General features: G+C 44.8%; 1 protein-coding gene across 2 annotated transcripts; it reads right to left on the bottom strand.

Moving 5' to 3' along the window:
- IntS6 (integrator complex subunit 6) lies at nt 1–22,689 on the bottom strand. Of its 2 annotated transcripts, none has more exons than XM_065438665.2 (11): nt 22,410–22,689; nt 22,249–22,326; nt 21,919–22,158; nt 21,288–21,465; nt 20,815–21,077; nt 12,491–12,955; nt 10,518–10,878; nt 7,132–7,268; nt 5,827–6,031; nt 5,188–5,325; nt 1–176 (listed from the first exon to the last, which is right to left on the bottom strand). In XM_065438665.2, the coding sequence occupies exons 1-11, from the start codon at nt 22,524–22,526 to the stop codon at nt 1–3; spliced, it is 2,358 nt and encodes a 785-aa protein (XP_065294737.1). In that variant the 5' UTR covers nt 22,527–22,689. The 2 variants fall into 2 exon arrangements, with proteins under 2 accessions (XP_065294737.1, XP_065294736.1); XM_065438664.2 differs by having other exon boundaries at nt 5,188–5,328.
- Between the last annotated feature and the right edge of the window lie 1,276 nt (nt 22,690–23,965).

Consider the following 23,965-nt stretch of genomic DNA (forward strand, 5'->3'; position numbering starts at 1 on the left):
CTAAGCTGATGGAAAGGCAGCGGCATCGACCAGCCGCTGCTCAAAGTCCTGGAGCATCTGCATGAGCAGGCGGCGTTTGAAGCGTCCTGCTTCGTGGATGACATGGCGCACCATGCACACTTGTGTTTCCAGGCCCCCCTGCACTAGGCCCAGTAGCTCAAAGAGACGCTCAAAGTCTGCAACGAGGAAAGCAAATCACACACACACTCATCAATAGGTGTGCTTCTGTTAGCACAGCAATGATTTCAATACCATAATCAGTGCAGAGGCTGTGACAGTCTGCTGCTAAAGCAACATTGTGGGTTTGACTCCCTGCCATAGAGACTGCATGTTGTTGCACACTTGTTTACAGTCTTCCACACATGTGTGTAGAGATTTTAAATGGTGTACTGCAATATGGAGAAATTTATATGTGTGCATTGCTCACCAGTTAGACAGACAAATGTGTGTGACCAACGGAAGTCACAAGGATGCCCATGCAACACAGTGCTGTGAACCTAGCAGGTGCTATGTTAGTATGTTATGTTTTCTTATCTCCTAGTGCTCCAATGCTATAGGCAGAAGTGTGGAGATGACTGTACCTAAATTTACTGCAAGACTTATGGCAAGAAAAAAAACAAGCAAAGCCTCTTTCTTAAAAAAAAAAATAGTTGAATGCGAAGCTTTCCCCCAATGCCAACTAAATCAAAGATCAAAGCCAATGACCATGCAACGACTCCAAAAAATGTTGAGCGACATGATGCTATGCATTGTGATTTGATTGCTTATTTAGGATTGTATTTTTTTAATGTTGAAGTTGAATAAGACAAATTTCATCAATTTGCATAGCCTTTATTTTAGGTCATGTAGCCTTGATTACACGCCACACACACTTTTATAGACAACTCCACGCTTGCAAAGTATTGCCTTGTGACTGCTGAGGTAGACGGTCAGAGGCTCTGCCATCATAACGTGACACAGCCTGCTTGTAAACGCGAGATCAATGCAGTAACGGTGTGATGTCATGGGTCTCTGTAGCTTCTTCAGTTTCAATGAGTAGCGATCTAGCATGAAACTCTCGATACATTTGCCATGCTCTTTCGCAACATTGATGTTAAAGTCACCGCACACAAGGATCAGCACACTATGTGGCTTTAAGGTCTCCAATGTTTCTGCCAGGGACATTTCCGTGTCACGAGATGTGTTCAGTCTGATGTACAGGCCAGCAGGCATCCCGACTGCACAAGCGTCGCCCACATGGCTTCTGCATGCTGTTGCCAATACATGAGATTGGTCTTACGGGCATGATCGCGCTCACGTTTATGTTCGCATAGGCAGCTTCTTCTGCTGTGCGCTGCACCTGCGGCCTACCCACGGTGACGGCCAGGAATGCATTGCGCGACACGCATAATGCAATGCAGATATATACAGTTCGTCTGGGTAGCGTGGCATTCAACCATTTTTCTTTAAGAAAGGGGCTTTGATTTTTTTTTTTTTTCAGATCCTAAGACGACTTTGTCTTCATGTGCACTTGCTGTGCAATACAACAGCACTGAGGGAAAGGGCACAACTGAGTTGAGGGGCAGGAGATAGGAGAAGGGGGTAGAGTCGAACCCACTTATAACGATACCAGTTTCACAACATATCTGTTATAACAATGAGAAGCTGCTGCACCATCAACTTCTGTAAGTTTTCTACGATGAAATAACCCGCTTACTACAATGCTACATTATAGGTTATAACCAAGAAGTCTGACTACAGGGTGTTTGTTCCGAAAGGTAAGGGAATGTGAAATCCTTTAACGGAAAAGGGGGAATTCTAGCCGCTGCATGCCGCCACACACTGTTTTCCAGCCTCGAGCGCTCCTCTTCAATCGCTGTTCCACCCCTCCGAGCATGAATGGGCTGTGCCCATAGCTCTATGCTGCGTCGCCCTACGAAACACGAATGGACCGCGCCAACTTCGCTGATAGAGCTGGGCACTGCTCCCATATTGCTCACTGGCCCCTTGTGCTGCGCAGTTCTGCTAACAAATTAATCTTTGTTGGTTGCATCAAAGTCATTCCTGGCCACATGGTTTCTCAGCCTTGTTTGATTCGCCCAGTGATCATCAGCAATTCACAACATTGCTGGTGAAAAGAAAGTGCTGCTATAGCTTTGGAAGTGAAGTGCTTCTAACCGATGAGGCGATGTCGCAACGTGCTTACATACGATAGCGACAGTGACGGCAGCGATGAGCAGTACAGTAGGGCAAGCTGCCTCAATGTTGTCCTCGCAGAAAACCCTGCGGATAATTCAGTACCCTCAGGGCTTCACTATCACGAGCAACCTTCCGCTGCACCATGTGGAGCACCTGGATGCCTTGGAGAAGGATGTCGGAAAGCTTCGCATAAAGCAAGCAAAGCTGACTCGTGCAAGCCAGTGATCTTGCCCCAGCGTTTCTCCCGGATTTCTCAAGCTGAGAGGCTGCCGCAGCAATGTTCTCGCATTTTTTAAAAGGCCCCTTTTGAGACCACCAAAGTGATGCCTCGGTGGAGCTCACATGTCGCTTGCCACCTGTGACCCTGATTTCCAGTAATAGCAGTGCCATTGTTGAATGTCTACAGCCGTGGCTTGTTACATGCGATCAGAGCATGCAGAAAGCAGAGCTAACCAGTTAAACAAGTCAATGCAATCAGCAGCCGGATGGAGGAAGGTGGTGGGGGAGAGGCACTGGCCTCCCTGCCATTATAGTTTTCGCACAACACTTGTGCCTTCCCCCATTTTGATATTTTTCATGAAGCCCGCTTACAACACTTATTGATTATAACAATGGAATTTTTGTGGCACTTGAATATCGTTATAAGTGGGCTTGACTGTACTGTCATGTGTGAGCTCTTGCGCACACAACCGAGCTGTGGGGAGGTGTGAGTGGGAGGAGGGAGGGACTGTCGTCTATAAGCTCTTGCTTGTTAATTCGTTCAGGCTGTAAAAGTGAAGGCCTTCCTATTACATGAGCATGCTTTGTCATAGGGGACGGACAAGGCTTCTTTGAAATAAATGCCTGGGAGATCTGCTGTCTCTCTTGTCTAAGGGCCTTGTCCATGCTCTACCATGGAGCATGCTCTTTTAGTACAAAGGCCTTTGTCTTTACACAGGCCATCCACTTACACTGAAAATATTGAAAATCATCGTTAATAGTTTATGCACAATAATACCGTGTAGACACCTGTCAAGGCCACACCCCCAACTTGGCAGCCCAAAATTTTGAGAAGAAAGAGAGAAAGAAACAAAGAAAATCATTCTATCGGAGAAGCAATCATGTTCGGTGCCCCGATACTATGTGAGTGCATCGATGAATTTTTGCGCGCTGCATACTTGCACGTGCCATTACTAGATGGCGAGAGCTGCACGTTGACTTCCGATGCAATGGTATATCCAGGGTGTGCAGCAGCCACCGGCTGCGCCGACACCATTTTGATCAATAGGTTTAGTCCTGTGCAAGGACTGCACCAGCCCTTACGTGAGTCTATACGGTAACACAAAAGTATTTTATGCCAGGCCCCACCAAAAAACTGTCCAGTGCACGCACATCACACAAATCTGTGAGATGGTGATATTTTGCCTATCTAATGGTTAAGATAGTAGGCATAGAAAGATTAGAAAGGATTGGTTTATTAAAGGGATTGTTCTCTTCATCAGATGTATTTGTTGCAATAAGGATATTTACCTATAATATATGTTGTCACTGAGTGTAATTTCATGGACAACGTGCCCAGCACCGTGGACACCTAGAAGGGTAGTAAAGATGGCAGTGCGTGGAAGTGTCTTGCTGACAAATTCAGTCAGCTTTTATGGTAGGTGACAACCTTCACCACTGGTGGCGCGGGGCTGAACTTTGAACAAGTGTATGTGTGGGTGAGTGCACAATGCCGCTGGAACTCTATGATGCACTCTTGCCACTCACGGACTGACTGATCGTGCCTGATATACATATGACGGTAGCCTCCAAGGTACTGTTTATGCTGGCCAGCATCACAGGCCTCGCATTCTTGCTATTACTTTTATTGCTTTGCCTCTTGAGTGAAACTGTAATTGATATAAGACTGCACATTTATGGGATTTATACCTGTGAATGAGCAACGAAGCTACCACTGGTTTTTAGAATACACATTTCTGTTTTGTGTTATGACCAATTCCTTCAAAAAAGATAAACCATTTTTTTTTATATGCAGTCAATCCAGGTTATAGCTAACCTTGAAGGGGATCACCAAATACAGTGAAAGCTCGTTAATTCGAACTTCAATAATTCGAATTTATGGATAATTCGAACTGTATGATTTGGTCCGGCCAAGCTCCACAGAAGTCTATGCATAAAAAAGTCCGTTAATTCGAACGCGAGAAGGTTCCCTCGCGGATAATTCGAACTACGCTCGCCTGGCACACGGCCAGAGAAACGCGCCTACTACCTACACACAAGGCTGTATTGCCTCCGAAACGGAGAGAACGGCGAGAGAAGGCAAAATCGGAATAAAATCTAACCGACGCGGGGTCAGCCAGAAGGCAGTCGCGGCTGCCGCCTCTCCGTTCTACGTAACCTCCGAGACTTCTTGCCGGTTGTGAATCTCGGAGGCTTTGCAAATCTTGTACAGCTGCTAATGTTGTGCGGAGATGGCACGGCAAGCTCCAAAACACGGCGAATCAAGTACGTCGCAGCTGCGCTTGCAATCAAGAACCAACGAATCAGGGCCTTCGCCACCTTCACATGTTCAGCGTCTTTGTCTCGGCAGTCTTCATCGGTTGTGCACCTCTGTTTTCAGCTTGGGAGGTATCGGCCATCGCGATTCATTGTGATGGTGTTAAGCCTCGGCTAACGTTCGTTTCGGTGGACATTGGTGGTGCGGCACAGTCGCACCCAGAGCTTCGACTTGAAGATGGAGTGTGCCCGCCATCTGACATGCCCTACTGACATGCCCTACTGCTTCCAAATCGCAGTGTACTGTTGCCCTCCTTCACTTTCGTTAGTTCGAACTTTCGTTAATTCGAACTGAAGCGGCTTCCCCTTGCGGTTCGAATTAACGAGCTTTTACTGTAGTTCCGATGTACTCCAAAATATAATGTATAATGAACTGTTGTGAGAACAGTGGAGCAATGCAGGCACAGTGCTCAATGCATGCCCACAGCTGAACTGATAAAAACTAGCTGGCACACACCAGACCACAAGACTCACTTCTGCCAGGTTTCCTGACTTCCTTGAGCAGGCAGCCCCTGATAAGACCATTGTCACGCCATGGTGGAGCCACCTGACCATTTCTCTCTTCCCAGGCGACTGGTTCGTTAGGTGCCCAGCCATTGCTTGCCTCCTCTTCTGCTGTGCAAGACAGATGCAATGGTTAAAACAATTTATGGGACCTGTTGCTACATGATCGTGCAAAGCCACAGCTAAGCGTCGAAAACGAGCCAAAGAAGCCGCACTGCGAAAGCAGCAACGTGATACCGCAATGTAGAGAGGAGGCCGAAGCTCGCAGAAAACGATTTACCACACTTGTTCTTCACTTTGCAGCTCGTTATGTCTTGCAAGATGTGTAACCCCTCTTATCGTATAACTTAATGCATTAACAAGTGTGCAGCAGGCTTTCGCCTTCACGCGTTAAAGGAGTTTAACATGCGGCCAAACTTTTCAAGTAAAGGAGCCCTCTTTAAAAAATTTTCGGTGGTTGGCTGATGACAACAAAAAGAGGTGTTGGTTGACATGGGAGAACATGGCTAGCTTTAAATGTTGGAATGTTCATGGTACTGCTAGGTGACCTAACTGCCATTAAGGTGGTCAGTCTCCTTGTCACAGCTTTCTTTAAGGTCATTAACTCACCCCTGGGTGGACTCCGCTTGGCAGTAGGAGGCTCGGGAGTAGAAGGAGGGCTTGGCATGGGGCTCCGGCTGCGGGTGAAGTTTCGGGGCAGAGGTCCTGGCCGCCGCTTGGCCCTGGGTCCTCCAGGAGCCTCGGCTGCGGGTCGCTTGTGCCCCCGTGCCTGGCTGGCTGCCGGGTCCAAGTCCGCTTCATCCACCATCATGCGCTGCAATGAGCAGAGTTTTGTGCATCAGACAAAGAAGGACATCGCACGGCTTTCACAGATCCCAGGCCAGCACAAGTTTCATACAAGTGGGAATAGCCAGTAGCAAATAGTAGCTCTAACCACACCAAATGACCCTTACGGCGTTTAAGTGCTCAAGTGCCCTTACTCACAGGTTGTTTGGTGCACACACAAGTGAATTGGCTGTACGCGTGGGAGCAGAATTGTTAAAAAATTTGGCAGACTGTTTGCACTTCTCCTCAAACGCATACTGATTATTTGTACATGCGGTCATCAGCCTTGCTGAATGAAAGGGTTTAAGGCACAGAGCATGAATATGAACATGAGGGTTACATGACTGGCAAGTACGGTATAAGAAGCAATTAAGCTCTGCTCTACTTTACATGGTTCATTCAGCTAAGATGGCACAATATAAAGGGTAAGAAGATCCGCATGCTCAAGCAACATTTGCTGTCCACAACCATTGTCAAAAGAAACAATTTCAAAGCCAATAGAAATGTGAGCAGTGAGCTCTGCCTGCATCATGTCACACACATGGAAATCCCTGTGCTAAATATTTTTGAAGGCAAGGTTGAGAATTTGCTTCCTTCCATGGAGCTTTCAAGCATTCTGGGTGCAGCAAAAGACAGACTCTGTCATCCACATAAGACCCTACATGCCTACACACTTTTCTGCAACATGATGCCGTGCTATCTACATCTTCAGGAGTTCTGAAAGAGTCTCTTGTTCTGCAGTGGTGTCAGTATGACAACAATTTACATCAAAGCTGCCATTCTTGATGCTTGTATGCACAGGCTCATATTATTTCTATTACAGTAATATTTTGAACACATTCATCTACCAGACAGCCCAATTATGTAACTAACTAAATAATATGGACTGCTGGGCTAGCTGATAAATGTTCATAGCTAAAAACTGAGCATGGAAACAACACAGGACAAAGAGAGATGACTGGACAGGTGCTCACCTGTCTGAGCATCTGTCCTGTCTTGTTTTCATGCTTGGTTTCTAGATATGCATATTAACTGCCTAGAATATGGATGTGACCAGCATTTCTGGAATGAAACCACAAAAAAACTAACCTTTTCAATCTTGAATGGGTTTCCAAACATGTGCTGCCGTACAGGTGTAGATTCAATTTCCCGCAATGGTGTGGGCATCCGCTTAAGGTATTCCTGGTAGTTACCCATTTGGCTAACAGGAAGGTTGTGCAATTGTTCTGCATAAATGACACAGCAGCACACAGAGCATAAAGAAACATTAGTACCTAGGCACAAGCACTGAAGCTCAAAGGGACTACGGAAAAAATGGCCCTTACAAAACACACAGATATGTACAAAAAAAAAAAAAGAAAAAGGGAAATTCATGCAAGTTTCTTGCACTTTTCGAACCAATAACCATTAATACAACACTTTTTCCAAAACTTCATCAAGTATCCATAACTGAGCTACTGCCATCAGGGCATAAAAGTGGTATATATATAAAGCAAACAAATCAACAGACATAAGAACTATTCAATACCAATGCAACTACAAGGCCATAATAAAGTGACAGGCAGCAGAAAGTCACACACCTTTCACCTAAAAGATCTTGTGGAATCAGAAGTGCATAATGTTGCATGACGCACGGGTCAAGCTAGACTGAATACATAATTCTTGCTACTATGTGCAGGCCAGTATGAAGCACAACCAATGATCAGAAATACAAAACAATAAGTGCAAGGAAGGCCTCAGCTGAAGCTTTTCTTGGAAGACTTCCTGAAACTGCAACCTTTAACAGCAATTTTCTGTTACTGGTTAACTTTCTTCTACTGAACAAAAACAGGGAGGTTTTCAAGGGAGTATTAGTGTTCATCTTTAGTATCTCTTTCAGAGCCATGCACTCTGTGTTGGCAACAAAAAACCCTCGCCTCATACTGGGAAGAAAGACCAACTTGATATTAGCATCTTAGGTATACTTGCATAAATACACATGCATGCATTGTTCTTACCCATATAGTACAGTACACTTTTGTCAATTTGACTTGGCTAATCTGATTTTTTAGTCAGTTTTATCGCAACCAAAGTCCAGCCAGGCACTAATACATTTCTATGGGCCAAAACTTTTGTTAATTCTATCGTGAAACTGGTCCTCACTGAATTAATTGAACTTCACTGGTCAGCACAAATGCACCTCACCTCAATGGTGACCTCACTGGTGATTCCAATAGCTGCAGTGTCTGACTTGACAAGGCACAGCGAATGCGTCAAACATGCGTCATCTCCCGCTAAAAACACTGATTTTCAACCTGCCCTAAGAAGAACAGCTCACAATAAATGACTACGGTATTTACCCTTTTCTAATGTACACATTTCTTTCAAGAAAAACTGGTCCAAAATTCACCAATGATCACAATACTCCCTAATGCAAAATTTGAGCACAGGTCTTCAGGCATCTCGAATGCCACGCGAAGTAGTGCATGTGCAGTGGGTCCGAAGCCCACGCCAGCGGTATTGGAGGACTGCATGCCTTAGTAATGACATCACTGGCGACTGGGTGATGGCGCACACACTTGGGGCACCATCTCGTAGCGGGTCACCACCCTGGAACACATCTCGTGTGGCACTCTTCTTTCCTTCTTGCACTTTCTTCTCTATCACAGTCTTTCATCCTCTGCTCCTTCTGCCGGTTACACTTACGCTCAACGCAGGAACGAGTTCCTAAGCACTGCACTCTAAAAATTGCCTGCATGGTGCAACTGGATACGAAACCAAGTTCACAGTGCTTGCAACAGGCTACCATCACAAGATGGCGACAGAACAAGTTCCCATGTGCTAACGCGTCAATTTCAGTCTTTGAATATGAAAGCTTTCTCAAAGGCTAAGTAGGGGTGTGTGAATATCAAAATTTTACAATATGAACTGAATACTTAACTTCGAATATCGAATAATGACACGCACATGCACTTATTAGCAAGTTGGGTTAATTTGTTATGTTAGAACATTGCAATTGCAATGTCAATGTTAAATATGTGTACTAGTAAACTGCTATACTAAAGCATTATGTATTTGGCTCATGATAACTTGGATAATTTAGTAATTCCCACTAGGTGTCTTCGCCAGCCTGTGCCTTACTATACCGCATCAAATCCCTGTAAACTCGAAGGCATTTGACTTTGTGCCAGTTGTCACTCATCGCACTTGCTGTCAAGCAATAAGCTCAAAATTGGGGGTAGCACTGAAAAAAAAAACTTGTGGAGAGTGTGCTGGGAGGCTAGTTGGTCCCTGTAGTCTCGTCCCTAACACAGTTTAAGTTCACAAGAAAGTGTTGCAAACTCATGCCCTTTGCTACTGAGAGGCTGGCTTTACCGAACAGATTATGCGTTTATTGGCTAAGCTTGCTTTACAGGTGAAATTTTGTTAGCAGCAAAATTCAGCACAATATCGCCCCAATAGTCTTAGATTAGATAGAAACAAATGCAAACAACCATGTTTACTCCTGCACAGGCAGAAATAAATGCAATTTGATTTGAATATTTGTGCCCAGGCAAATATGTGAACATTTTCAGATACGTATTTTTCGAATCGAATACAATATTAAAATATAATATTCGATAATGTTCGAACTGTTAGAATATTCGCAAACCCCTAGGGATAAGGTATCTCACATGCTAAGCCAGCGGCAATAAGCCGTGTCATGTGTTTTTGGCATCCCACAGAATTGCATGAGCCACCATCCCGTTCGTGACTGCTACGTAGTCGTTTGATAAATGCACAATATCAAATGTGCAATGGACGATATGGAAGGTGACATGTTATGGTCCATAGACACTGATAAAGAGCTGTCACACAGTGATGAAAATGGACATTAGGAGTAAATAAATGTCCATTCCGTGAAGGTAAGGTTCGCTGGTTTCATCCTTTTCTGATTGCCAGAATCAGAGGCATGCTACATTTATTTCGTTAAAAAATTAGGTTTGAACGAGATTTTTATGTTGTTTAGGAGCTTGAATGTCATCTACAAGTTAGTTTTTTAGTTTGAACCCCAAAAAAGTGGGCAAGCTTTTGATTCAGGGCCATGTTAGTTTCTAGCGAATACTGCCAAATGAAAACCAATATGTCTTGTCATTTTTTCTGTCGCTCTTTCTACCTGCAGGATAATTCGATGAAGTTTGTCAGTCCCAGGTTCCAATTACCGGGGAATATGTCCTTGTATTTTGCTTAATTTGAAAGAAGTGTGGCGACCTAGATTTTGTTGAGGCTGTACAATGCGTTACTACTACTGAAAAGGTGGCTGGAGCATAGTGAAAGTGTGTAACAGCACTTTACTCCAGCCACTTATCTTTGCCTTATTGTGCATTATTTACAACAAAGCTATACACTCTCTGATTGATTGAATGAGTGAGTAAGTCTTGGCAAGTCTTGACCGGTCAAGACTTACTCGAGACAGACAATTGACTTGTCTTGAGTAAGTGATCGACATGTCTTACCAGCATCCTGCAACCGTGTGATAGTGCCCGGGTGTAGGTAGCGTGCCCGCATCCGTGCCACCTGATGGAGGAGAGAGGCACGACCGATATCAAAAGGGTTTCTTGGGGGCGCCTCAGCCGTGTCAGGGGGCCGTGGTGGCGCTGGCGCCAGTGCGAAGCCTGGGAAGTCATTCAGCTCCTGGCGCAAGCCTTGCAGGCGCTCACGTAGGGCGGGATTCCAGCTGAGTGCCAGCTCAGAAAGCTTTGTCACCTCACCCGTTGATGGCCGTGGAACTCCAGGGCTCACCCGCACGCCTTCGGCGCCCAGGCCTGTCTTGGGCCCACCGACTGCACTTACCACCTTCTCGTACTCGGCCTTTGCCTGTATCATGGAGATGACCACAGGCGCTTATTAGTATTTCTGGCACATCTTCTCTTTAGGAAGGCACACACACACAAGAGGGGTCTTATGCTGTACAGGTTAAATAATTAAACAGCCAGATCACATGTAGGTGCATGCTTTTTGCGAAGATGCTATACTATGCCCATGCTGACGTCAAGATAGTCACAAAATGATGAATATTTTACTGCTTTAATCAATGTGAAAAAAAAAAATTGGCTGTGCGTTCACCTTTTAGTGATGATTGCAACTTCAATGTGATTAGCAATCTATCTTATGATTTGTGCATAGAAGGGTTTGGGTGCGAGCTAGTTGGTATGGATCATTCATGTTAAACAGTGCCAAAACACACAAAGACAAGCAAGAGCACAGGACCAGTGCTGTGGTGCATAATTGTTGGTATCTATCTTTATACGTGACTTCTGCAACATAACAATATATATATATATATATATATATTTATTGTTATGTTGCAGAAGTCACGTATAAAGATAGATACCAACAATTATGCACCACGGCACTGGTCCTGTGCTCTTGCTTGTCTTTGTGTGTTTTGGCACTGTTTAACATGAATGATCCATACCAACTAGCTCGCACCCAAACCCTTCTATGCACAAATCATAAGATAGATTGCTATCTTTATACGTGACTTCTGCAACATAACAATAAATCTCTCTCTCTCTCTCTCTCTCTCTCTCTCTCTCTCTCTCTCTCTCTCTCTATATATATATATATATATATATATATATATATATATATATATATATATATATATATATATTGTTCAAGGAATAGAAGCACGTAGGAAAAATAACATGACTTTACTGACGTTTCGGTCGGGGTCTGGACTTTATCAAGAATTCTCTCTTGATGAAGGCCGGACCCCAGCAGAAACATCAGTAAAGTCATGTTATTTTTCCTACGTGCTTTTATTCCTTGAACTATTTCTGTGCTGGATCTTGTGATTCCATGCTTCACTGATAAATATATATATATTGTTACATTGCAGAAGTCACATATAAAGATGTATTTACAATATTTACAAGAGAAACAACGATGCATAAATGAGATGGCTATCAAAACCGATTCCACCTCTATACGTCAAATCGTCTTCTTCCAACTGGTGCCACTCTTGGTTGCGCCGTAACAATATGATCATTATTATAAAAAGCGGCACAAAGAGAGTGACACATACTCAGTGACCCAAGTCGACATCAAAGTTCACCGATGAGTGGCGCATATCCAGTGGCACATATATACCTAGTAACTCAAGTAACTCAAGTTGGCATCAAAGAGGTTCATGGCAGAGCAGCACATATCTAGTTTTACACACCCAGTGACCCAAGTTGCTCCGACGGTTGCTTCTGAACCCAGTTCACACGGACTACCATGACCAAGTTGATGGGACATAGATAACACAAACTGGGTGAAGTTCCCAAAAAATGATAATTACATTAAACGGCTTGTTTTACAATAACTGAGACTGCCCATTATCACAGCCTTCATGGTGAAATTTGCTTAAGCATGTCCCAGTGCAAACCGCGATTCTTGCGTCACATGCCACCTTCCCCATTTCCACCTGAAAACTGCTCACCTGGTTTTTGAGGCGCTTGAGGTAGTTAAGCACGGTGTAGCTGAGGCAGTTCTCCATAGAGTCTGGCACCAGGTTGGGAGCACCCATACGCTGCAGAGCACGCTTCAGGGGTCCCGCATAGTACAGTGGCATGCCCTTGAGGTAAGTATCAAACTGCAGCTTCCACTCGCGCGGTGGCTTGCACCGATGAACACGGAAAAGCTCGTCCAACAGTGGCAGTAGCACAGGGTAATTGTAGGGAAGCACAAACAAGTTCACACATGCCAGGCTCGAGCTGGCCTTCAGGTAGCCAAAGGCACTTCCACCCCTCTGAGGTGCTGCTCCGGCCACCGAGACGGCAAAGGCTACCGTAGGCTGCTTGCGCCCCAGGATGGCCTGGGTCAGCGGCGACGGTTCCAGCTCATATTTGTCAAATGGCAAGTTGTCCAGCAAGAGAGGTTCACTTGGTGAAGCACTCACACGCACCTGTACAAGAGAAATTCTCATCTGGCTAGAACACACATACATGAAGGGGCAGAAGCACGGGCTTGAGCAAAAAAGCAACGCAACGTGACAAGGAAAAAAGAAAACAAGAAACAGAAAGATAGCATAATATAGGATGATTCTAGAGAGAAAAAATGTTTAACTTGATGTCTGAGAAGACAGCACCTCTTTCAGTGTATTGAAACACCAACGCACCTTGACACTGCTTACACTGCTTGGGCCCCCCCCCCCCATGGCATGCAATTTTTGGCGCCAAGATAAACCAAATTGTAACTAATTTCCTTGAAAAACTTGTAGAAGTAAAGAGTAATAAATTTCTCTCACATGTTGCTTTAGGCAATAGGGTTGCTTAAATTGAGTCACACCGCAGTTTCACTTGGCACACAGTGCTATGGGAAACCTGCATCGCCAGTCCTTCAACATAGTTGTAAGCCTATTTAACAGTGCTGAGCTGACTCAACTTCACTGCCAAATTTCCCATTGTATCACTCGTCCATATGCTTGACAGGCAGCAAAGAAGCATGCACCATTGCATGCTATGCTGCTCAGTGCTGCCTCCTTGAAACTGTATTTGCTGTTTGTCAGAATTGCAATATGACTTACAACAACAGCTGTCTGCAAAAGGTGGCAAAGTCTATGATGACATTCAGAACACGCCTACAGATACCAAAGCTTACAAGGAACTGCCTGCATGCTAGGCTGCCTGAGGTTTGGTGGCAAGGGTTTTCCCCATGTTGTTGTTCTCTTATTCTAACCGCACAGCGTTGCTCATTTCAAAAGTACTTGCACTAACTGAAAGTGATGCTAAGCTTTTCGCTTATTTCGATAATGAATCCACACCAATCAGCCTGCCTTTTAAATTCCAAACCTTTATTATGTCTACTCAATTTATAGTAGCTTAACGCTAACTGTCACACCTGAATACTGCAAAGTATCCCACGTCTGAAGTAGGCGACATTGTTTTTGTGCATGAGTTTAACGGAATATAACTGACTAACACAGACTATACGAAGCAGTCGTTTATCCTGAAAATGATTTTGGTGCGGAATAAGTTGCCAGTAATGCATCTACAGGTAGCACCTGTTGATTTCTCCAATCCTCCATAGTGGAACATTTTCTGAAGATATCCTTGTTTTGTGTTTATTTAACAACTGGTGTTCCCAGCTTACTTAGTTATGGCTTTCAGCTGTAGCTAATTTACTTCTGCAATAATACTGCAGGATGTTCTCTATTTAATTAAACGAAAACGAGACCGCAATAGCAAGCACAGCCTGGAGCTACATCCATTTCTGTGAACAACACCACTATAACTGTGCAGGCGACATGAGGTCATGTTGAACATAGCAGAAAGCCTTTTTTGTGTTGCCTTTTTTTTTTTGTCTGCATGTGCGTGTGTGTGTATGTGCACATCAGTGCACAAGATTTTTTTTCAGTTAAGACCAAACAAGCAATGTTTCCCCAATGCAAAGGGATATCATTACAATGTGATTATATATATATATATATATATATATATATATATATATATATATATATATATATATATATATATATATAAAGAACTTGAGTGGTGCTACAAGGTAAACAGAACAAGTATTTAATTTCGACAGTTTCGATCGGTGGACCGATCTTCGTCAGGGTTTACAAAACGATCTTCGATCTCCGATCTTCGTCAGGGTTTTGTAAACCCTGACGAAGATCGGTCCACCGATCGAAACTGTCGAAATTAAATACTTGTTCTGTTTACCTTGTAGCACCACTCAAGTTCTTTACGTTTGAAAGGTAGCCTGAAGAAACCCTCTTTGCCTACTATATATATATATATATATATATATATATATATATATATATATATATATATATATATATATATATATATATATATATATATATCAATGCGATATTACTATATGATGCCTCATCACAATTCTTGTTTTCGTCAATGCACCTTAGGAAAAAAAAAAAAAAACTTGCACTTGGTTGTGATGCCCATCATAAAGAACGCCGTGTGCCGAATGACAAATATGTATATGAACAATCTCTCTCTGCCTTCCGTAAATACTTCAATAAAACACTTTTTAAAGGGGACCTAAACAACCCCTCAGGCTTGGTGAAAAAAAGAGTCCGTAGATTGCAGGTACTGCTGAGAGTGTCTTAGCCAAGTTTTGCAGTTGTGCGCGGTGCGTGGAGCTTGTAGGTGAAGAGCGAAGTCACCTTTTTCTCAAACGCTCTCTTTTCAATGGAAGCATGCTCTCCACTCTTTTCTGGATGCTTTATTTTGTAATATAGCAGATTCCCATACAGGGCTGCTATTGGCCAATAGCTGACATCCATAAAGAAGGATGTTTGGATCAGTTCTCTTCTTTTTACTGTTACTGTGTATATTTATTGACACATTTTAATAAACAGGCTGAAGTAAGCATAAATTTGTTTTCAAATTTCAATAGTAATTATGTACTTATGGAATAAGCCGGCTATTGTCTGCTCATGCTCAGCCATGGAATTAAACCTTGGCCAACCTGCTTATCGGTGCAGTAGCTGCTAAGTCTCACTAATTTCGACTAGTTTTGAACACCCAACTAGCCTCGAACCACTCGAAACTTAAGGTCAAACTACACGCAAGCTTGCCAGTGTGCGCTCATTTCTGGCCGCTCCTGGTTAGACACCTTGGCGGACTCGCTTCGTGTTGAGTTATTAGTAGCACAATGCACAAGTTGGATGTGGCTATTACGCATCGGTCGAGCTGATGCAGGACAAAGTCGGTCCGCACCACTTAGCATGGCCAGACTGAAGCATATGAGTGCAAGCGCGCACTCTAGCCCTGTCAAACAGAAAGCAAAAGCTGCATTTTCATGTAGCTGCGGTCTGCTACGTAGCACAAATACTGCAGCCACTGCTGCGCCCGCGAGGTGCCATGATGAGCCCACTGGCTGAGCCAGTGCCCCCTCTATTTTTTCAATGCTAGTGCAATCACTCGCTCCCCAATGGGAGCCGTTGGTGAGCCTTAGCTCAGTGAGTTGCTGCGATGTGATGCTACCCAGATGGTATGATTGCTTGCTTCACAAGTGCACTTGAGCTTGCAGCGCTGCTGTTCCGTTGGAGTAGCGGTAGTCCCTGCGCCTTTCAGGTTATTACGCGTCTGTCAGTCTTCCTCCGACTTCCACTGTGAGGTGCCACCTAGATGGTACTCTCCCTCACGACAGTAAAGCAGGCGCAAACACTAGCCGATGGGGGACAGTAGGAAAGGACGACAAGCGAGGTGGTGAACGGTCAGATTGGCCACATCAGGCTGGCATCGAAAAAAATAGAAGAGGCGCTGGCTGAGCGCACCTTAGCTTAATGAGGACAAACGCATTTGGCATGTCGTAGACACCAAATCGTAAATAGTGGGTCTATGCAAACAACCAAATTCAAATTTGAACTGCTTGCCACAGTGACGTTTAGCAGGCGGAGCATTGTGGCCATGCCCTACTCAGCCGTAGCCTTCACAGTGCAAGGCATTGAAAGAGGAGCGGAAGCGCAGTAAATGGGATGTTTTATTGCCAATAACTCTGCTTCTGCTGAACGCATTGAAGTATTTTTTGCGAACACCCAACTATAGAGTACCTATGATAGAGTACCTATGATAGAGTACATATATATATGATGTATATATATATATGTATATGATGAGTACCAACAGATAGAGTACCTATGAAATTGCCTATTTTAGCTTCAAATGCACTTCTTGACTTCAATAAAAAGTAGTTCAGGGCCCCTTTAAGCAAAAACTTTTCCATTTTAAGGTTGAAAACAATGTGAAAGAAAGTAGAAGGCAAGATGGCACACCAAATTTGCATGCTGTAAGTGATGCCTTCCAATTAGGCTATAGTGACAGCTGTCCTCCACACTACTATTGTTCTTATGTATACATACATAAGCTAACCTTCATAATGTTAGCCAGTGCCACTATTGGTGATGGATGTGGAACACCCTTTTGAAACTGTTGGCGCTGCATGTAAAACAATGTGACTTCAATGCACACCAAGCTTTACAAGTAGCGCTAGCTTTCTTCCTATATGTTGTGTAATTTAAAAAGCAAAAGCTGGAAACAGAATTTCTGGGCATGCTCGACACAATCCTTGCTGCTGGAAGCAACAAGCCATATGCCTCCATTTCATGTGTGGAGGAAAATTATAACACCAATATGCAGTGTCAAAGACAGCCAAGCCACGTAGTAGGATGAGTCAATAAGAAGAGCAATAAAAGTACGGTAGAACATTTCTAATAAGATTAATATTGTTACGCGAACAAAGGATTAAGACTGGAGACTATTTACAAAATATATTTACAAGGGGTAACTTCAGCGCTGGCCAGTTCAGCCGACAGCTCGAGAGCCACAGAGCGTTAGTCATCTTCGTCGGGGCGCCCGCATGCATCGGCCAGAAGAAACACGCAATATGCATGTATGTTTGCCCCCGGCGAAAGAAGCACCGCCCTGGGGTGTCAGTGATAACCGGAGAATAATATGGCTTGAGGCGTGCGACATGCACAACGTCAGTGGAATTTGGGTCAGATGAGGCACTGGTACTGACTGGGGCTATATTGTAGGTAACTGGAGTCACGGGCTGCAGCACTCTATATAGGCCTGTGTACCGAGACAGGAGTTTTCCTGACAGGCCAACATGATGAGTCGGGGACCACAGAAGTACCAGAGATCCAGGCAAAAAGTGGACGTCCCTATGTTGGAAATTGCACAAGCGCAGTTGCTTCCCTTGAGAGGTCAGGAGGCAAGCGCGGGCAATTTCGCGTGCTTGGACTGCCCTGGTGATGGCGTCAAGTGGATACTCTGCTGCGGCAGATGGAAGGGATGCGGCCAGTGGCAATGTGGTTTCTCGGCCGAACAGCAGAAAGAACGGGGAATAACTGGCAGTGTTGTGACGCGAGGAATTATAGGCAAAAGTAACATAGGGTAGGGTAAGGTCCAAATCAGTATGGTCGGACGAGACATCCTTTGCAAGCATGTCTGTTAGGGTTCGATTCAGACGCTCAGTGGGACTATTGGTCTGTAGATGGTAAGACATAGTCAGCTTGTGCTTGGCAGAGCAGGACTGCAGGATGTCGGTGATGACTTGAGAAAGAAATATCCGACCACGGTCTGTGAGCAGTTGATGTGGAGCACTATGCTGTAGAATCACGTCGCTTAAAAGAAAATCAGCGACATCTGTGGCGCAGCTTGTTGGAAGTGCTCTGGTGATGGTGTAGCCTGTGGCGTAATCTGTCGCCACAGCGATCCACTTGTTGCCAGACGTGGATAGAGGGAAAGGGCCAAGTAAGTCCAAGCCAACACGAAAGAACGGCTCCAAAGGAATGTCGAGTGGCTGAAGGCAACCGGCAGGGCGTGTCGATGGTGTTTCTCGGTACTGGCATTTTTCACACGCTGCAATGTATTTCCAGAAGAATCCGGTCGTAGGTGCGGGCTAAGTACTCTTTAAAAAGAATGAAAGCTGGCAAAAATACGATTTCTGTTACAGGTAATGTCTTGAGGGATTACTTAACTGATCTTTTTCCAATTCTAGAACTTGGCACAAGTGCTAAGATGCTGTCAATTGTACCACTTCTAGCAGGTGGCGGTTTATTTGAAACAGGTGCTGGTGGTTCTGCACCGAAACATGTTGAGCAGCTTATTGAAGAGAACCATTTAAGATGGGATTCTCTTGGAGAGTTCTTAGCTTTAGGAGCGAGTATTTCTTAGTCCTAAAGCGATTTTTTGGATATTGCTAATTGCAGCTAGTCTATTATTCATAAAAGTAGCAATATTTTTTCCAGAAACAATCAGAGAAAAAAACTTTGAAGCTTTAACTTTTAAGTCCTTTTTAAAAAACTACTTTTTACTTTTCAAAGATCATCAATTTTTCTTTGCCACTTTTGTTTTAGGAATAAATATCAGTGTGATATACGCATGTTTAGTCACAGCTCCAGATGTATTTGTCAATATTCTCAAACTTGATAAATCTAACTTTTTATACTTACTAACAATAATGGTTACAGCTGTTGTACTAGGATCTCTTGTTTGCTCAAAACTAAGCCATCTAATTGCATACAAACATCTTAGAATGGCCCTATTATAGCAGTATCGGCTATTCTGGCGCTTTCATGTACTACTGCCAAACTATGTATCACGATTAATAGTCCTTATATGCTGCCATTAATTCAGCTGAACAAACAACTTGTCCATCAACCTTCGCTACTGACTCTGCAGTGCAGATGATATTTTTTTGTTTTACCATGCGCGACTCAATCACTAACACATCGCCTGGTACAACAGGTTTTTTAACTCTTACCTTATCAATACCAGCTAGCATAAACGTTCTTCTACCACCACCAGCTTGAGACGCCAAGGTGACCTGCCGTCGGTAAATCATGAAGTTCTTGGAGAACAGAATACGTGGCTGACTTTGTCAATCTCGGCCATTTTCTCGTCGACTTTCCGGCAAATAGCGAGCACGTCTTGTATGTATGAGACATACGATTCAGTAGAAGACTGAACTCGGTTAGCAAACTGTTTTCTAGCAGCCAGCTGCCAACCGGCGGGATTTCCAAAGAGGTTGCTGAGCTTTTCCTTGACAGCATCCCAGCTAGAGATCTCGTCCTCGTGTGCCCGGAACCAGACACGAGGAGTTCCACCAAGTAGAATGCAACATTCTCTAGCATAATGGTAGGGTCTCAGCGGTTGTTTCGGCTAACACACTCATGCAGGCTGAGCTAGTCCTCAACTTTGACATTATCTTGGCCGGAGAATATGCCAGCATCGTGGGGACTGGTAACCATAACGTACGTTGTTGGTGGGGGTCGCAGGAGTAGAAGGAGACGAGGTGTCGTCACCGGGAGCCCTGGTGGAAATCAGGACGGTGCTGCCGCTGCGGAGCTCCGTGCTGAGGATGAGGAACGGCACCCTCCACCAAAATGTTACGCGAACGAAGAATTAAGACTGGAGACTATTTACAAATTATATTGACGAAGGGTAACTGCAGCGCTGGCCAGTTCAGCCGACAGCTCGAAAGCCAGAGAGCGTACGTAGTCATCGTCGGGGCGCCCGCGTGCATCGGCCACAAGAAACACACAATATGCATGAATCAATATGTTTATGATGGGAGCGCAGAAACAGAACATACTAGCCGGCAGACATGTTACACACGTAACTTCACTAATAATAACTTCAAACTTCACCAATGTTTAAAAAAAAAAAAAGGCATCAATGATGAACATATCAAATACTTTCCACTTGTACTTGATTTTTTGACAGTAAGATTTACAATGACAACCATTCACATATTCACAAATAAGAAATGGAGCAGTACAGACACACTTGGGCACTGCATTAATGGCTGTGTTTTTCCATGTAGAACAAAACATCAAAGGTACAAGATTTTGAAATTCCACGCAGACCATTTCGAAATGTAGCATGTTTACACTGGCCTGCCCTTCAATCTTTTTTTTTTTTTCTTCTTCTTGTGGGATCAGGACTAAATGAACCATTCAATGGAACAGCATACTGTGCTCAGTGAGGATGATGTTAATAATAAATCAGGTGTGCTTTGTATGCGTATTCATACTTTTCTGCAAATAATTTATTGTCATGAGTCATGTCCCCTTGATATAAGCAACACATTGCCCACAAATATTGCATTCAGCAGACTGTGATCATATCCGCAGCATAATATGACTCCCTGATTCCTTGATGCGTTTTCACAGAGATAATTGTTAAAAACAAGGTTTATGGAATAAAATGCTGATTACTGTGTGCTGCTTTTCCTGACCTTTGTCATACGGAAAACTATTTATGCTGCTGGCGAACTCACCTGAGGATGTGCACTGCGTGGAGGGAGTGAAGGTGAGTTCAAGTCTGGCCAAAAGGCCTCTGGCAGAGGCCAGTGGCCCACTGAGTAGCCCTTCTGGGCTGAGCGTTGCACATAGATGAGTCGGCGACAACTCTGCCAACTGGGCTCCCAGGCGTCCTCAGCCGCACGTTCAAAGTTGATGACAACACCCCCTTGCACCTTGGCCACTAGGGCTTCCAAGCTCTGCACTAACAGACGATGTGAGCTCACGCAGAAGGAACGGCCTGTGAGGAAAGCAAGAGGAGCAGATTGTTATTCATGAGCAAAAGTAATAACAATGAAACAAAGCACTCTGGCTACGTGTTGACACCAAAAGTGCTTTGATGTCACATGCAACTACTGTAGCCGTACCTCAAGCTAATCTGACTGAAGAAAAAGGACCACTAGGTGAAGCATGCAGCGAGTCCAAAGAATGTCAACTGATCTGCACTAACCTCCTGTTACTTCACACATATCATCAATTGGTGATGCATCAGATGTCAGCGGCACATCCTGTGAGGGTGCCTGTGTCCCAGCCATTCTTAGTACAAGTGCAAACATGCGCTGGTCCCATCGAAACGGCTCTTTCGTAAGCTCAGACCCAGGAACAGCTGAGTGCATCGGTAGTGTCAGCTGCAATAAAGTGCAAGGTACAAACTTAAACAGTGCTTTCACAGTGTACAAACTTAATACCTTTGTGATGAACACTTCTGCTATCCTCCCTAGCATCACAAAGAACAACAACAACCACAAAATGGTTAACTCGTGCCTATATTTAGCAACTTGTCATGGCTGTTAAATCTATTTATTGCACAAATCGGCCGACGACATCGGGTACGTGCCCGCGTTAGTATCCCTTTCAAACGTCTTTAAAATTGTGTTTTGGGTATGAAAAAACGAGAAAGAACGGAAAGAATCGGAAAACCAGAGTTTAACCAGCCACACATTGGCCACTGCCGCAGCATTAAGCGCAAGGAGATTTCGGCATCCCGAGTATGACTGTTGGCAACACTACAATTAATGCTTCGGTTCGAAGGGTGTAGTCAGGTTTCCGAAAGAACATGGCAAGACACCAAGTGAACTCACTTCTTCGTGGACACCGGCAGAAGACGTGAGTCGGTTGCCGTCCGTGATGACCACCAACACGGACGGTTCAAGGTAGAAGGGGCATCGGCCCTGGCCGTACGTGTCAATGCCCGTCTGCATGCGGTTTATGTTGAGCAAATCGAAGGCGTTCTTCAGCGCGGGACCCAACGTCGTCAGTCCAGAAGCTTGGAGGTTCTTCAGCTCGGCCATAAACGTCGCGTGGTTCTCCTTCCAACCAGCCTGCAGCGCCAGTTCGTGTATTGGGATTCATCGGGCAACACAGTGGCGTACTACGCTCATAGCTCTGTCAGCGTGCGTCATTTCACTTACCTTGATGTTGGCCGGTGGTTCCTCGAAAGTGAGCAGCATGTAGCGATCACCACGACTGGCCGAGTCCCTCTGGCGGATCTAGTGGCACCCGTAAAAAGAAATCCAGGGCGCGGCGGTGAGCGTGCGTCCGATCGCGACGGCGCGCGGTCGGTCTTCCTTACCTTGATGAAGCGCTCGACCGCGTCCTTCGCAACGTCCAGCACGGACAGCCTGGCGCCCAGGTAAGTGCGCTGGTTCATCGAAGCGCTCGTGTCCACTAGGAATACAATGATGGTCATGCTGCTGGCCGCCCCGAGCTTTACTTCGGGCACTCCGCTGACGGAAGAGAGACGCGGAGCACACTTAGCAGACGCCGCCGACAAAGCGACCGCCCCGCTCCGCGTTACAAACTTTACTGGCGGCGGCAGCCGGGCCAACGCCAGGGACTAGGCCACGTGACCTCATTTTTATTTATTTCAAAAAGTGGATGCTCGTATTCGCAAGTCTTGTTGCTTGCAAATGTACCTGATACGTTAAAAAAAAACATAAATTATACGCAGCCTCTCAGTTGATATTCATTTTAGATCCCAGAAATGGTGGCAACAAAACGCTTGGCTTCACCGCCATACGCCACCACTCCACACATGCCTCCACGGAACACATATCTACTATTTTGCCTGGAACACGAAAGAAACAGATGAGACTGGGGTGTTAAGGTGGCTGGTCGGGTGTGAATGAACTGTTGAAGGAAACCGTATTTTTGTTTTTTTCTCGTGGTAGCGCAGTTCTTTCAGGATATTTCGTTAAAAAGCTGAAACATTACACACGCGCGCCGGCGCGTGCGTTCGAAGACTGGTAGCCGTTAACATGCGGAAACGTGAAAGACGTTCGTCAAGCGATTGTTTGAAAACATTTTACTAATATTTCACCTGTTTTAGAATGTCAAACTTGTTGCTAAGTTAAACTGCTCAGTTAACTTTGAACCACAATACACCAACAAGCTTGTAATTTTGAAGGCTGTAAGTGTAAAGCCGAAACTTATTCGTGGCCATGTGTCTAGTTATGGTGATGATGCGGAGCTTGACCATGCCTTGACTTAAACTCAGTGTGATGCGCGCAGCAGCCCTCGACAGTGTATTGATGAAAAGACAGTTTTGCAAATGCTTCCGAACGTATTTACTCTATTGAAATATTTGTGGGTGTTAGACACAATGAAGCCGCGATATTTCATCTTTATGTACATGTAACGGGACTAGCGCCTGACCTGCCGCTGCTGGCTTTTATCTACAAAGAAACGTTTTGCCCGTACTTTGTTCTACGTTCTTTGGTGGAGCTAGTTTTACATGTATTTTAACAGGAAAATCGGAGTTGGCCCTGAGCTAAAGCTTCCTCATTACACCAACACCAGTGCAACGGAGTTCCAGCTGTTCACATATTGCTCCTCCAGTTTCCTTCAGCAGTCTTTGCTTTTCTCACTACCACTAAACATTTTATATTTTCTTTGATGATACAAACCACGATGCCTTCCGAAAGTAAGCTGAACCCAGCAGAGGGGACAAAGGCCAAGAATGGACGGTTTGCAAAATAGTGAGCGCCACCTGGCGCACAACAGGCGAAGCTGCAGTGCTCTGCGTGCGAGAGTATGTGGTTAGAGAGCCAGTTTCGTTTCTCGGCTGCTGCCTGGCCTCTGCCGCGGCAACCGCGTTTGTTCATGACTCCAAAAATAATTGAAGACGCC

Source organism: Dermacentor albipictus, chromosome 1, assembly GCF_038994185.2.
Source record: "Dermacentor albipictus isolate Rhodes 1998 colony chromosome 1, USDA_Dalb.pri_finalv2, whole genome shotgun sequence".
Taxonomy (NCBI): domain Eukaryota; kingdom Metazoa; phylum Arthropoda; class Arachnida; order Ixodida; family Ixodidae; genus Dermacentor; species Dermacentor albipictus.